The sequence below is a fragment of the Theropithecus gelada genome, chromosome 5 (assembly GCF_003255815.1).
Source record: "Theropithecus gelada isolate Dixy chromosome 5, Tgel_1.0, whole genome shotgun sequence".
NCBI classification, from domain to species: Eukaryota; Metazoa; Chordata; class Mammalia; order Primates; family Cercopithecidae; genus Theropithecus; species Theropithecus gelada.
In genome coordinates, this window is record NC_037672.1 from 93,109,592 (window position 1) to 93,126,343 (window position 16,752).

Sequence of the window (16,752 nt, forward strand, 5' to 3'; positions counted from 1 at the left end):
TAAGATTAGAGAAATAATATAATATGTGGAGAATCTGTGGTGACCAATGCTTTCATGGCATATTTGGAGGATACACTAGTACTTCAATTATTTTTCCCAAAAGAGGGAGCTTGAACGTCATCCAAATTTATGAGATGGATCTGGGAACAAGCAATTCATTGCTTTGTTTAATTGTTCATTCAATAAATATTTATTGACATTCTATGTGCCATGCACTGTAACAACAGGTAAAATAAACACAGATGAGTGAAAATTACTTAGCCCAGGCCCTCAGAGAGACCACAGTCTATGAGAAAAGAGTGACAGAGATGGAATTAGGATGAAGTTAACAAATTCCATGGAGACAGCAGTACAGAATGCAGAGAAGGTAGGTACTGCGCACGATGGGCACTTTTGCCTTTCCCTTAGAAAGAAAACTTGAATCCAGACGTTTAAAACACATAAAAAACCAAAACCCCTGTCTAATGCAATGCGATCCCTCTTCATACCCGTCCACTAGTCATCCCAATTTGAACAAATCATCAGAGTTCCGACTAGAACCTAATTGGTGTTTCGTTCCAGGAGATGGGAATTACTTAGCTCATTGATCCATCATACGAAAATTTCCACATGCATCATTACTAATTTGAAAGACGCTTTTCCCCCTTGAAGCCAATAATTAATGTTTTCCAAAGATCTACTGGGAATGCTTATCTTTGCTCAGTAAAACACTAAAGATATAGAGCTTAGTGTTCCCTTTCACGTCACAAGGGAACTAAGATTTGTCCTCCTCCATTTTAGTTTATGTATCCTTTCTCTCCATACCCAACCTTCTCTCTCTCTCTCTCTCTGTGTGTCACACACACACACACACACACACACACACACACACACACACACACTTTCTCTTGTTCCCCGCCTTTCTCTCTCCAGCCATCCTTGCCCCCTACCTAAAGCGGTCAACCTCTGGAAGTAAGTCAACTCCATTCTGAATAAGAAGAGTGTCGCAAGAAGTGAAAGTGATTTTGACCAGAGGTGGCTTGTCTCCACTTCACCCCTCCTCTCCAGAAAAGGATGGAGCAGCAAAGAGGAGGGTGTGCGCGTGTCTGGTGGAGGCGGGTAAAGAAATGGGGTGTCTTTAAAGCAATAGCTTAGCAAATACTGGGACTAGAGTGCGGCTCAAGTCCACTTCCCAACAGTTTGGCGAGAGTCCGCCAGGTGAGTTGTAACCCCTATTAGCAGGAAGAATCTTTTCGCTTTCATTGCCCTCCCTACCGCCCCCCATAACACCTGAAGGGGAGGGTCTCAAAGGTCTTTTGAGCCCGGAATTGATCCCCTCTCCTCACCACCGCTACCACCCCACGCCCAGCAGTCCCCATCACCCGCCCTTTCTCCACCTCCAACCTTGACTCTGGGTACAAACAGGTCCTCGCACAACCTGACGAGAGAGGAGCTTCATTGGTTAGATCCAAATCCCAGCGGAAGGGAGGGGCCCAGGAGGGAGGAGGCCGAGCCCTGCTGTGGGCGGGAAGCCCACCTGGGGTCGGGGGCTGAGGAGCCGGAGGAGGGGCGAGAGACCCGGGTCCTCATCCGCGGAGTTACGGTCGGAACAAACTTGGCGAGTCTTGCAGCGCAAGCGCGCGGATGCTAACCCCAGAACCTTCAGCGCGCGGGCACGAAAGGGTGTGGAGCGGTATACATAGCTCTACATACACATTGAGCGCTGAGCGAGAAAGGAGGGGGCGAGGAAGGCAGGTTCCGCCTCCCCTGGCCCCGTGCACACACACGCCCACCGCGGCTCGGGCTGGCTGAGCGCGGGCGAGTGTGAGCGCGAGTGTGCGCACGCCGCGGGAGCCTCTCTGCCCTCTCCTCGCACCCTGCTCAGGGCATCTGAAGAGCCTGGAAACGTGAACAGGCTTGAAGTATGGCATGTTGCAAAGATGGTTTCTGCCAAGAAGGTACCCGCGATCGCTCTGTCCGCCGGGGTCAGTTTCGCCCTCCTGCGCTTCCTGTGCCTGGCGGTTTGGTGAGTTCTCTGGGGTGCGGGGAGGTGGGCAAGTGAAAGTGGAGAAATGACCAGCTCCCGGACCCCTTTGGCCACTCGCTCCTCCCTGGGTGTACTAGGTCTCCCTGGGTGTACATTTCAGCTGTAAGAGGAGGGGCCGAAGCCAGGCTTTTCTGTGACCGCATAGATGCGGAGAGCAGGAAGGGCGCAGGATGCAAGAGGCATGTGGGCACTGGGGGTCTTGTGGCGGGGCGCGCTTTTCCTGACCATTTCTGTCGTCTGCATCCCAACCCCCAGGCTCGTCTCCTTTAGCTTGGGGCAAGCGACTCTTTCCCTAGAAAACAAACCTGTTTGCACCTGTTCTCTGATGGATTCTTAAAATAATCTCCTCCGCCCCCATTTTTTTTTTTTTTTTTCGCTTGCAGTTTAAACGAATCCCCAGGACAGAACCAAAAGGAGGAGAAATTGTGCACAGAAAATTTCACCCGCATCCTGGACAGTTTGCTCGATGGTTATGACAACAGGCTGCGTCCTGGATTTGGGGGTATGAACGATTTCAAACGCGCAAGTGTGTCCTGTCTGTCCCTCTCTTGGTCTTCCTGTCTGTCTGTCTGTGGGAATATCATTAGGTATGCCTCACGTGCAAAAATAAATCTCTCTCTTTCTATCTCTCCTCTCTTGGTGAGACCTATGACAAGAAGACCGCCTCCACCCGTACTTTCCCATCTCCCTGCCCCCTCAGAAGCTTTGCCTCTCCCCCACACTAATTACCTCCCGGGACCTGACTGCTGGTTGGGGGAGGTTGGAGAGGAAGAGTCAAAAATGGGAACTCTGGGCTCAGCTGCCTGGCCGCTCTTCGCTGAGAATAGTTTCCCTGAACCTGGCCACTTAGCTCAGAGCAGGTTGCACTTGAGGCAGCTGAACTGAAGTCCCTCGTCCTCCCACGTGTCCATGCCCATGCCAAAACCTTGGCCAGTGTTCTACCTAGGACATAAATCTGGGGCATGAAGCTGCCTGTTCTGCTAGAGAACCCATTCCTTTCCTTTTCTCTTCTACAGCAGGATGCTTTTTTCTCCCTTTCTTTTTCGGTGATGTGTCATTTGCTTTCCTCCTAAGACTTTAAAGTTAGAGATGTTTCAGCTTGCTTTCTTCAACAAAATAGGTATAAAGGACTTAATAGAGGTACATCCATTAACAGCACTGTTGCTCTTTTCCATATTCATATTTCCTTTGCATATATAATGAAAACCTATGTGGCAAGCTTTGTGCTAGGTACTAGGTCCACAGAAATATTAAGATACAATTCTTAACCTCAAACAGCTTCTCAGTCCAGTTCAACGAGGACAAATGACTTGCTAGGGTACCATTCATAGGTTTGGCCCAGGTCCTTTGATCTCAAAGTCCCTGTTCTTTACAGTACACTGCATTAATTACCCTTCAGCAACTGAGTTGAACAGGAGAGAGCTTCTGTCTTAAAGGAGCTTACATTCAAGTGGTAACAATAACAACAACTAGTAATATTGTATTTATTTAATTAAATGTTCACATATGCCAGGCATTTTGTAGGCATTACTACTCTGTTTAACCCTCACAACAACCCTTTGAAAGCCATTACTATCCCCACTTTACAGATAAGGAAATTGAGGCTTAGAAAGTTAAGTAACTAGTCCAAGTTACAAGTGGGAGGAGAAGGATGTAAACCCAGAGCGGGCTGTATATTTAAAAAACAAAGCCGTGCACATGGGGATGGTATCAGATACTGTGTGATGAGTATCATCTAATATTAGAAGCATGGAGCAACTTTATACCTCCTATTGAGAGTGTGTAGGAGATGAGATGTTGGGAGAATGGAGAAGGTAAGAATGGGGAGCAGGACAGCCTGTGATGTGGAGTAGGAGTATGGCCTGAGGCTAGAAAGAGTTGGTGGAGAGAAAATAAAGTTGGATAGAGTAGAGTTGGGTGCTTCTTTGGTGTCTAGTCTCATTTAACAGATGGGGACACTAAGGTCTAAAAAGGGAAAGTAATGTATACAAGGGCACGTAGTACATCAATGATAGGATGAGATCAGGTCTTCTGAATTCCAAACCATTATTTCTTGGATTTTATGAGAAGGTTATGGGAACCCATTGAGTGTATTGATTCAGCATTTGTATATTTCTTTTCTTTCTTTGAGATAGAGTCTCACTCTGTCACCCAGGCTGGAGTACAATGGCTTGATCTTGGCTCACTGCAACCTCTGGCTCCCAGGTTCAAGCGATTCTCCTGACTCAGCCCCCCGAGTAGCTGGGATTACAGGTGCTAGCCACCACACCCGGCTAATTTTTTAAAATATACTTTTTGGTAGGGATGGGGCTTCACCATGTTGGCCAGGCTGGTCTTGAACTCCTGACCTCAAGTGATCCAGCCTCCTCAGTCTCCCAAAGTGCTGGGATTACAGGCATGAGCCACGCTGGGCCAGCATTTGTATGTTGACAGTGATAAGAATAGATGAGAAGAATGAAAGTTTCTCCTGCTTCTTTTCACATTGCCTCTCCAGGGATAGGCTGCCTGCACTGCATTCGCCTTCATGCAAATCTGAAAAGGGGTGAATCATTTGTCAATGCATGATCTTCCATAAGTGACTGGGAAATTACCATTTTAGATCAAAAATAGTGTTGTGGAGCATGGTTCAGATGATGTGATACCATTTAAGGCAATATTATATCAATAAAAGAGGATTTATCTGCCCATAAACGTTTTAAACTTGACATTTCAAGTGAAGAAAAAAAAATAAGAAAAGTATCCAGTCCTGTGTAGTTTACATATTCATTCAGAAAATTGATATACCAGAACATAAATCAAAGTGAAAAGTTAGAACTGAAACTATACTGTTTGATTATAAATGTTGAAAATTAAAATAATACCTGCCCAGCTGGCTATAATGCAAGCTATAATTCAAAAGGAAGAAGGGATCCATTGTAGATGGATCCTTCTTACCATCTGCTCTCTCCCATACCATTATATTGACAATAACATAAGTGAAAACAATATATGTGAGCCATTACTGGGTTTTGGTTAATCGTAATTCTACTAAATGTCTCAAGGACATTATTAGTCGTGTAATTTGTCACTGCCAAAAGTTCTGCATTACCCACCTGAAAACATTTTTGTAGTTTTATGAGAAGGGGTTGAATTAACATTACTTCCAGCATTACTAATTGGTAAACCATTTAAACATTTACTAAATAGCATAACATGGGTTTTGTTTGTTTGTTTGTTTGTTTCTTGGCTTTGCTGATAAATGTTTGTGGTAAATGTGATTCACTTTTTAGAAGTGGGTCATTCTCTGTAAATGTGTAGTATTCCAAATGTGACAGAGGAATAGTGATTCTCACCTGCAGAAAATGTGTTTTCTGTTTACATGAAGTTGTAAATGTGTACCACGGAAAACAATGAGAAACTTCATCATTAGCACAGACTCTTAGATACCATAAGTCAGATCCCTTCTATGACATTGGATACTCTGTGGAAAATTTGGTATTTTAAAAATAAAATGAAAACAATCCAGATTTTGACTAGTAGGCTATAAATATGGATTTACTTCCTGGTTCCTATAATCCTGCTTCTGCTCTTTGTGGGGCATTTACTTTATATCTGTTTATACAACTTTGCTGTGTTCCATTTCAAACAAAGCTAAAAGCAAAGATTTGAATTGAAATTGGATGGTTTGTGATTGCTCAGTAGGCCAGGCAGGGGTTGAAATAGATTTGGAAACTAAATTACATATTTTTAACTCAGCAGCACAGCTTGTGATAGGGAAATAAAAGGAACTGAAATGGTTTCCTTTTTTTACATCCCTCCAGGATCTCCTCTCCCTTGTCTCCTACATTCTCCCATTGGAGAAGAAAAGGGGAAAAGGCGAGAAGAGAGGGAAGGAGTCATGGTGAGAGAAGCTGATTTCGTACTTCCGAGAGGATGTAGTCCTCTCAAACTCTGACAAATCAGTTGCTATCATCCTGAAGTAGCTTTCACCTGTGTGGGTATAGCACACAAGTGAAACCTTCCACAAAGAAGTCAGAAAATAATCCCCTAGCTCTTGTTCACTTTCAACACTGTTATATGCTTTCTTAAAAACGCATAGCTAAGGTATTTACTGACTACCAGGAAATGGTTTAGGAAACCTGCCATTACTCATTTTCTGTTTATCGAAGGGTTGCACAGCCTTTCACACAGCTCAGTATTTTGAGGCACATGATCCAGAATAACAAGTGTTTCAAATACAGATCATTGCCTTTGAATCATCTCCCGCAACCTCTCTGAAATGGGAATGAAGCATTTGAGTCATTTTTGTAAGGTTATTCACTAACATAGTAGGACTTCACATTAGTGGACTTCACATTATTTACTAAGATTATTACAACACCACAAAGGGATAAGTAAGACAGGCATCATCCCTCTGTTAGAAAACAGGCTGAGAAAATTTGTAATGAATTGCCCACCAATTCTATAGCTACTTCTTGGTAAAGTCACAACACACACCCTCATCTTTAAAACCTTAGTCGGGCAGCTGGTCCTATATCCACTTCTGAGGCATTCTTGCATTGCCCTGATTATCAAGAGTCAAATTTCCTGAGCATGCCTTCTTGCTACTAAGTAGGACCTTAAAATAAACTAAATTACATTTGCTCTGAAGAAGTGAGATAAGAACTTTTATTCTAAAGCTTTAATAACTTTTCAAATAGCAAAGAAAACACAGAAAATTGTATGCATTTGGGTTAAGTTGGAATGTTTTCCCCACAAAAATCAAATTGTATTTGCAATGTTTTCAAATAATCTATGTATCTCCATTTAAAAGTTAATGTGTCTTGTGCTAGTCTTATTAATTAAATGTCAATAGAGAAATGCTTTTTAAAATACATAGGCAAAAAGAGCACTTCTCGGCAACATAAAGCTTCATTCTCTTCCAATTTGTCTCATTCTTTCATTCATTCATTTGTGAAACCAATCTGTATTGAGAGACCACTATATGTCAGGAACAATGTAAGGTTGTGAAGATATCATTCTGATCTGATATGAGCCCTCACAGACTTTACAGCTAAGCATTATAGAGAGATGAAAATAACAAAGAAATAATAAAATAATTAAATGAAAATGCTATGGGATAATCTAGTAGCATGCTAAAAGGGGAAAAAATGGGTGAGGGATCTATTTCAGATTTGGTGTTCCTGGAAGTCTTTTAAGCTAAAACCTGAAAGTGTCAGGCATGAAAAGAGTAAGAGAAAAGTAATTCTCCGAGGGAACAAAACAATTAAGTGCAAAGTCTGAAGGTAGATAATAGGTTAGTGTGATGTAGACTGTAAGAAGAGTCCAGCATGCCTGTAGCCAGAATGCAAGAAGAAGAATCTCATGAGGTTTGGCTGAGATGGTAAACAGAGGCCAAGTCTCGTAGGGTCTCTGGGGACCCTGTAAAAGAGCATAAATTATTATCTTAGTGAACCTGGAAGCAATTGGAGTTTTCTAAATGGAGGGAATGACATGGCTTGACTTAGAGTGAAAAATGCTCCATCTTGTCTGCATAAAGGAAGACTTAGAAAAGGAAGTGGGGGAACTTGGAAGCAGGGAGACCAATGAAGCTTTTGGTACTTTAGCTTTAGTTCTCTTAAGTTGCCAGTTGCTTGGAAAAAGGTGGTAGAGGTAGTAAAGATGGATATATGTAAGTTGATTAAAGTGAGTTTTTTGGAGGTTTAATTCAACAAAGAATTGGCGATTGACTTGATCTGGATGTTAAAAAAAAAGAAGCAAAAAATGACTTTTCCATTTCTATTTTGAGAAATTGGGCAAGGTTGATGTTATTTGAAGTTGGGGAGAACTGCACGATTTCCTGCCCTCTTAAGTTCCCACTGTGGAAGAGACAGAAAATAAGCAACAGAAATAAGTAAAATACAGTGTGTGTGCCAGATGTTGGTTAACAGCTATAGAGTAATGTAAAGCAGGGGAGGGGGTTGCAATTTTCAGTAGAATAATTAGTGGAGATTCTACTAAGAAGGTGCTATTTGAACACTGGTCGTACTTAAATAAAAGCATAAACCACATTTGGGATGGGGTCTTCTAATGAATGAGAAGGAATTCTAAGTGCAAACATGTTAAGCAGGGAAGTCAGGGTCCCTATAGTGAAGTTTAGCAGGGCTGAGGCATAAAAGGGGATCAGTGTGATAAGAGGACAAGGTTGTGTACAGCTTTGCAGGCTGATTAGGACTGTGCTTTTACTCTGAGTCAGATCAAAAGTGACTGGAAAGATTTTAGCAGGGACAAGGCCTGAACTAATTTTAAAAGGCTCTCCTTATGTTGAGAACAGGCAGTCAGAGGCAAGGGCAGATGCAGCAAGGTTTTCCATAATAAGCCAGAGGAGAAATGAGGGATACTTTGACCAAGCTGGTTGCAGAGAAGTTTGTAAATTTACAAGAAATGGTTGGCTTCTGGATATTTTGAAATTAAAGTCAACTGACGACAGCTAGAACGTGGGATGTGAGAGAAAGGGAGGTGTCAAAGCCGATTCCAAAGTTTTTGATTTGGACACCTAGAAAAATGGAGTTGTCAAGACTGTGCCAGAAGTAGACCAGGGGCATAGATGAGCAATTTGTGTGCACGTATGGTACCTTTGAGATGTCTATTACATATCAGGTGGAGATGAACCTGAAATTCAGGGATCATGAGTATGTCAATATACATGATATTTAAAGCCAGAAGTCTAAAACGATTACAGGGGATTAAGTTTGATAGCGAAGATGTACAAATATTGAGTTTTGATGTCTCCAATGTTAGGAGGTGGCTCCAGAGAGGAGAGGAGGAACCTTTGTCCCAAGAAGACTTAAAAGGAGTGGCTTGTGAAGTACCAGGAAAACCAAGGGAGTGTGTATAAAATTAAAGTAAAATGTAAGGGGGAAAAAATAAAGAAAAAATAAAGAAAGGAGGAGGGATTAATTTAGTCAAATGTTCCTGACAGATAAAGAAAGATGAGAACTTAAAATTGACCACTGGATTTAGCAATGTGTACATCTTCACTGATTTCGACTGTTTTGGTGGAGCCGTTTTGGTGTTGTGATAGGTGTGAAAGTCTGATTGAGTGCATTCAAGAGAGAATGGAATAAGATTTTTCTGGGCATTTGTACAAGGAAGCAGAGAAATTGGGATGGTAGAAGGAAGGAGGTAGAAAAATGGGAGAAAGAAAAAATACTTTTAAAGTTGGCAGGAACAATGCTGTACATAAGGAAAAACTCATGGTACTGACAAAAGGAAGTGGACCCTAGGCATGAAAAACAAATTATTGAGATAGATGGTGGAGTGAATAAGAAAAATCAGAGGTACTGTTGATAGTTTGGTTTTTTTTCAGAAGTTCAAATATAATAGAGAAGAGAAAGAGAAAAGTTTGCCTTTTGTTTTTCAAGGTTATACCATAACATGTTTTTCTTCCTTCCTTTCTTTTTTTTTTTTTCTTCTATTGGGAATAATCTAGTAGAGAATATTTAGCATTAGATTGGAGGGAAGGCATAGCTAAAAGAAATATGTCTTTGAGAAAACAAGAGAAGTTTGAATTCAGAGCACAACTTTACTTTCTTATGCTCTTGGTTAAAAAAAAAAAAAAGATATACAACATACCGGTGCTATTTTATATTTACATTTTCTTTAGGGTTAGGATGTATCCATTGCATTCGGTGTTTCTTGAAATAGACACTCTAAAATCTAGATTACAGGATATTAGAAAATTGGTGATATTTGGGTAATACTTCACTGAGTTGTTAGACTTCTTTTAGATGAGGAAATACATCTGATTGCATTTGTATATATCATTAAACATCACTGCCTTATAGTCTACGCCTTTCTTACATATTTATTCTATAAGCCACAGGTACACAGAATTGAAACCTAGATTAATAGTTCTTGGTATTTGACACACTTTCATTATTGGCTGATACTTAACCTTCTTTTTATACATCCTTTCATCTATTCCATCATTTATTAAAATATAATAAACATACCAGTTAAACCACCAACCAGCACAAAGTGTAGGGCTTGGACAAGTTTTATTCTGCTCTGTGGTCTCCTCCATCCTATCTTCCCCATCCAAAGTAACCATGATTTTAAGTCCTCTTAAAATTCTTAGTTTTCCTTTGAATGTCATTTTAGGTTGACTTCTTTATTTTAAAAGTTTATTTTAAATATTTAATTGTTTTGAACTTGCTATATATAATCTTTTGATGCTTTTAACTTAATTATATATTGCTAAAAATCATTCTTATTGTTGCATATTGCAATAGATCATTCATTTTGACTGCTGTGTGATATTCCCATTGCATAGAAACCAGCTTATTCATCTGCTCTGTTGGCAGTAGGCTTTTTGCTTGTTTCCAAGATTGTGGTGCTGTGAATATCCTGGCCCAAATTTCCTGCTGTAAATGTGCAAGAGTTTCTTTTGCATATATATCAAGGAATGGATTTTCTGGATCTTAGTGTAAGTGGGAGTTGACAAGATAATGCCAAACTATTTTTCATGATGAGTTTACAAAATCAACTCCCATTTACAGTTTACAATGAACATGACATTCAGGATCCAGATACCCTCTTTAACACAAGATATATATATCTTGAAATGGTATTTCTTAAAATGGCATTTTATTGTGAAATGATTTGAATTTTTCTGATTCTCACTATGTTCTAATGTGGTTGAATATCTTTTCCAATCTTTATTGGCTATGATAATTTTCTTTCTGTGAATTACTTGTTTTTATTGTTTGCCCATATTTTATTTTTGTTGTTGTTCATACTTTTTTTATTTATTTGATGGTTGTAATTATTTACAAAGTAGACCAGGATTGATGGATTATATGACATGGGAGGCACTAATCTTTAATGTCTTCTAAGTGAAAGAAACTTCTAGAACTTTATAGTGTTTTCTGCTTTCTCCGTGATATCAATGGATATCTCTCGTCTTTGTTTAGTATTCAGGAAGGCTCGTATATGTATATTTTGTAAATGACAAGCGAAGAGATTTCTTTATGTATTTCATTTAGGATTCCTTGTTGTATCGCTTCAAGTGTCTTCATTTTTGGAGATATATCACTAGTATTTTGTAAGGTGATGGTGGATGTGTGATGTAGGTGGCTGGATAATTAGAAATGTTTCCTCAAGTGCATGGCTGGGAAGGCAATATGCAAAATAAGGATGGGCTAGTTTCAAGATCAGCAAAACACCCTAGGCTTTCTCATGATGTAGCAACAAATAAGACATCATTATTGGAGATGAAATTTCAAAAATGATTCCACCCTTTAACCATATCTGTACTGCTAAAATTAAGTAAATTGGGAAATTATCTGATTCATTGTTAATTGCCTTCCCTCTTTCCCAGCAAGTTAGACTCATTAATTAGATGGGAATATTTCCCTGAATTTGATCTTGCTGGTCTTGGCTCTTTCTTTCCCAAAAACTGTTGAATCATCTTATTTGCCTTACAGACTGTCAACCATATTTTCGGTATTAAAAAATGTATCCCTACTACCAACAAAGTAGAATTGTAAACTAAAAGACGTCTTTAATGTTGCACAAATGCATACCAAATTATGGGAAGAAATCCTTCCAAGCTCAAAATTATCTGGTTTCCATGTAATTATACTCTTAGTAAGGTTGATTTGAACATCCTAAACTGTCGTATTAGAGGAGGTGTCTCTAAGAGTTATTCTTAATTACATAGTGACCATTATTCATTGACAACTGATTTATCAGCGGCCTATTACATTTAAAACCTGTGATTGGTCCTGCCAGAGGATACAAATACAAATAAGACACAGTTTCTAAAAATGGGAAATATTTTTAGTTTAATTGCTGTGGAAAGTAATTCTGTTAATTTTTTCTTTTGATGGGTTTTTAAATCACTACTGGGATGATATTAGGAGCATGATGAAACACAGTTATTCAACGGCTAATATGTGCAAGGCGTTGTGCTAGTTTGGGACTTCAAAAATGATTAAGATTTTGCCTTTGCTGTTACAGATAGAAAGACCCAGGCAGTATGCAGTGATAGGAATAATAGTAAAGACGTGAAAAAAGCACTGTGAGAAAATACTTTAGAAACTAACGAACAAAGCAGGAAATGTAGGTATAGCATGTTATATTCTAGATATGAAATTCCACATTTGCTTAAGTAGTTAATGATTTATTATTGGTGATGTTATATAGTATAGTAAAGCTAGCACATGCTTTGGAGATCAATATAAGGGGATTAGAATTCTGGCTCTGTCATACATTATTTAGTCTCTGTGAACTCAGTTTCCAGATCCATAACATTCTCATGAGGATAGCGCCTTTGGAGGGTGTCGTGAAGATTACATGAAATAGATATGGGAAGAACCTAATAACCTACCTGGCAAATAATTGATCTTTAATAAATAGTAATTATTGTAACTTTGCTTATTGTTCTTTGGAAAATACCCACACCCTGTGAGCACACCTGCCCCTCAATCTGTCCAGTCTTCAACCCCACTGCCACATCCCTAGTCCAAGCTGTTACCACCAACTCTCAACTTGACCAATATAGCAGCCTCTTAGAAGAGCCCTTCTTCTACTTTTGCTTCCCTGTAATGTATTGTCAATACCATTGTCAGAATAATTTTGTAAAATGTATAATCTAATTATATAAACTCCCTTACTTCAAACCCTCAGTGGGCTCCCAGTGATTACGGGATACAAATCAAACTTCTTACCACAACCTGCAAGTAAAGACAGAGACAGACTGAATTATCAGAAGAAGAAAGCTCCAAGAAAAAAACAGGAAAAACTATTAACCTTTGGGTTCTCTAAGGCTGCCATAACAAAGTACCACAGACTGGGTGGCTTAAACAATAGGAAATTAATTTTTCACAGTTCTGGAGATAACAAAGTGTAGGCAAAATTGATTTCTTCTAAGTCCTCTCTCCTTGGCTTATATATGGCCATCTTCTGTCCATGCTCACATTGTCTCTGCTCTGTGTGTGTGTGTGTGTGTATGTGTGTCCTAATCTACACTTCTGATATGGTCACAGTCATATTGGATTAGGGCCCACCCTAGTAACCTCATTTTAACGTTAGTGTCTCTTTAAAAAGTGTATTTCCAAATATGGTCACATTCTGAGGTACCAAGAATTAAGACTTCATCATAGGAATTTGGAGGGAATACAATTTAGTTCATAACAATACTCTATGTAGCTCCCCATCTTTTACTGATATATTTACAACTTATTTTCCATGTAGTTTTAACTACAGTCACCATAGCATATATTATAAGTGTGTTGTTAAAACATGCCGCTTTTTAGAATATGAGTTCGGGGGTAGGTGTTCTATCCACTGTACCCTGGTTTTCATTCTATCTTTGTGACTTTTATTTCTCATCATTCTGTCCCTCCCTTGCTTTGCTTCAGCCCCACTGGCCCCCTTTCTAGTCCCTGAATACACTCAGCCCTTTACCTGTCTTTGATCTTGTCCTCTTGCAGTTCTCTCTGCCTGGAATCCAGCTTCCCAAGCTCTTGCAACGGCTCATGCTCATTCTCCAAGTTTGAGTTTAAAAGTCACTGCTTTGAAGAAGCAGCTGTGACTGCAAATCAGGAATGGCCTTCCCAGTCTCCCACTCTCTTACCATCCTGTATTTTTCCTCTTAGAAATGATAGCATTCTGTCATTTAGTTTATCATTTTACTACTGTATTCATACTCTGACTGCCCCAATGGCATGTTAGCTCTTTGAGGCAGGGAATTCCTGAGTCTTGTTTACCAATGTAGCATCAGAGCCTAGCACGGAACCCAACACACAACTGGCACTCATTCAATAAACGTTTATTGAATGAATGTCTGAAGGAAATCCCTTTACCAATCAAATGTTTTTAGGATCTCACTCAGTCTCAAAGATCCATAGGAACATATAAGGCAAATACTGAATCATGAATGTCACAAATACTAAGGTTATAATTTTGAACACAAAACATTATTCAAGAATCATTGAGAAAGTAGCGTGTTATGCAAGAATTGGAAAATGTTCATTCTTATCATGGAATCATTGTAACTATAGAACTACAAGAGTTAGCATACACCCACACACTTTAAAATAAATGTATAAGGAAAAATATCATTGGCCTAATTCTTTTCTCTCCTAGACTCCTAGCTCCCCTGAAATACCTATGATATTAATATTTTATAGCACACGGTGTTGTAAATACTATCCTAGAAAACAGATGAACACTGTAAAATAGAGTAAAGTGAACAGCCTCAGCTAGGAACTTGTTAGAAATGCAAATTGTGAGGCCACACCTTATGCCTAGTACTAAATCAGCATATTGAGGTGTGGAGTTCAACAATCTGTATTTTAACAGATATATCAGAACCACTTCCCTAAACCGATCATCAAAGTAACTTTTGATTTCTCAAGAATCTTGTCAAATAGTCTAGTTGCCAGGACATAACCAACCTTAATTATTCGAGTAACTTATCACCACTTGCCCTGACTTGCAATGACATAGTGTTTCTGCTTTTTAATACTCTGACAATTGTCCTTAAGAAACTAACATAGTGATTTGTTTCACTGTTGAACCTATTTGAGTGAAATTGCTATCTTCTAGGGTTCAGCACATATTACCTGCTTCCTGGACTACCTAACTATTCCTGGAACAATTTGACATTAATGAGCTTATTACTATCATGTTTTGCTGTTGTTTTCTCCAATTTTCATTCAAATAAAAGTCTAATTAACTTTTCTGCTTTCCATAAATGTAGTCTTGAAAAAATTAAATCTCATGATAGATAAGCCTGATCCAGACATTTTCTCTTACTATACTGCCTAAGGCTTTATTTTTCTTAGGATATTTATTCAATAAAGAATTTTCTCATTCTCCCTCGAGCTACCTTTCTTTGTGTGGATCAATCTTCATTCTTTAGAAGAAGAAATATTCAGATTCATTTTTATGAGGATAACTTTAGAACTAGGGCATTAAGTAATACCAATTTCTCTTTGCCTTTTTTTTTTTTTTTTGGCATGAATCCCATTTCCCAAGCAAGAATCCAAGTGAGAAATTATTTCATCTTTATAGCAGATATCATTCTTCCTATGGTATATCTAGCCTCTGGCTATACAGTATTATAAACCGTTGTTTAAGGAAGTTATGTTCAAGTGGCAACAATTGTTATATTTTTGTTTGTATTAAAATGCTATTTTATACATAATAATGACTATTGTCATTATTGAGCACATTCTATTCTAGAGACTGGGAAAATGATTTACAAGTATTATTGCAATTAATACTCATTAATATCTTTACCTATGGGGATATATGACTTGAAGATGATATTACTAGAAGATGTTAGAACCAAATGTGAACTCCAAACTTTCTGATTTTAAGTTTCATGCTAAGCTCAGATTGTGCTAAACCCAGATTGTGTTCCCGAGTCTAAAATCTATGTTAGCCATATTGTCATTATGCTCCCATATTTCTCTTCTGCCAAAACACCTATGTGCTTCATGAACTAGTCTTATTTAGATACAGGAAAGAGTCTCAATAGAGGCCATTGTCAGAAGCAAAGGGAACCTCACATGGAATGAGTACTTTCATGAGATAGTCGCTTTGCTGAGCATCTTATTTCAGCAATTTCATTTGATCGCTATGAAAATCTTGCCTGATGGTTGTGGTTGCTACTATTGAGGAGTTAAATAACTTGCACAAGGTTGTACAGTTAGTAGGTGGCAGAGCATAAGTAGCTGTTACTTATAAAAAAGTTTGTCTTTGATTCCAATCAGTAGTGGATGGTGTGCCTTTTGATAAAGGTGACATGAATCATTTTTAAAATTATTTACTGGTATCCTCAACTCTCCAAGGATACAGTCCTTACAGCTGTTATGGTTTTTCTCTTCTTTGCTCCTGTGGCCACACTTCCCCTTTTTAACAGCTCACTTCTTTATAGAGGCCAATCAGATGGTGGACTATAAAATATCACAAAGGTTAAAAACTTTTGTGTCTCTGCATTGCCTGTTGTAACAGTGTCCAGGGGTGATGTATATTTAAGAAAGGTTCCTGGTAAGTAATTAGGGTTTCTTTTTGCCTGTAAGTAAACACTGCTTTCTGGTTTTGTTGTGCTTTGGTCTACATTTTTTTGTAGAGATTCATTATCTCACTGAAAATTTAAGATGCTTGTAGAAACATGATATATCATATCTGTATTTACTCTGTAATTATCTAACCATCCAAGCCTGTAAAATTGGTAATTATTTTTTCACACTTATTCACTTCATACCCGCTAGGTCCTGTTACAGAAGTGAAAACTGACATATATGTAACCAGCTTTGGACCTGTTTCTGATGTTGAAATGGTAGGTATTTTCGAAGTTTAATTTACCTTTTGAGACTTGAAGAAAACATGTAGAAAAGAGGGCAATTAATATTTATTTCGTTGTCAATCACGCAAAGCCCGAAACCCAAAGAACCCCTAATTAAACTTAAGAATGTATAAAGAGTAAGACATTGAATCTCGTTCAATTTGCATTTCAGCTGTAACATTTGAGTGCTTGTTGATTTAGGGTCATTCTAAACAAAGAGAAGAACTTTCCTATTACTGGTTCCTATAGCACAACCTGGGGTGTAGCTTTTTTTGTTTTTGTTTTGTCTTTTCTTCTTCTTTCTTTCTTTCCCTTTCTTTCCTTCTTTCTTTCTTTCTTTCTTTCTTTCTTTCTTTCTTTCTTTCTTTCTTTCTTTCTTTCTTTCTTTCTTTCTTTCTTTCTTTCT

The 16,752-nt window shown here is 38.8% G+C and overlaps 1 protein-coding gene across 3 annotated transcripts in view; it reads left to right on the plus strand.

Moving 5' to 3' along the window:
- Positions 1-937: 937 nt before the first annotated feature.
- GABRA4 (gamma-aminobutyric acid type A receptor alpha4 subunit) overlaps positions 938-16,752 on the plus strand; it is a 75,339-nt gene continuing 59,524 nt past the window's right edge. For 2 of the 3 annotated variants that reach the window (XM_025385320.1, XM_025385321.1), the window contains exons 1-3: positions 1,839-1,937; positions 2,410-2,528; positions 16,273-16,340. In XM_025385320.1, the coding sequence (XP_025241105.1) occupies positions 1,909-1,937; positions 2,410-2,528; positions 16,273-16,340 (216 nt within the window). In that variant the 5' untranslated portion in view covers positions 1,839-1,908. Of the gene's footprint in view, positions 2,006-2,409; positions 2,529-16,272; positions 16,341-16,752 lie in introns of all 3 variants that reach the window. The other variant, XM_025385319.1, reaches the window with a different exon arrangement.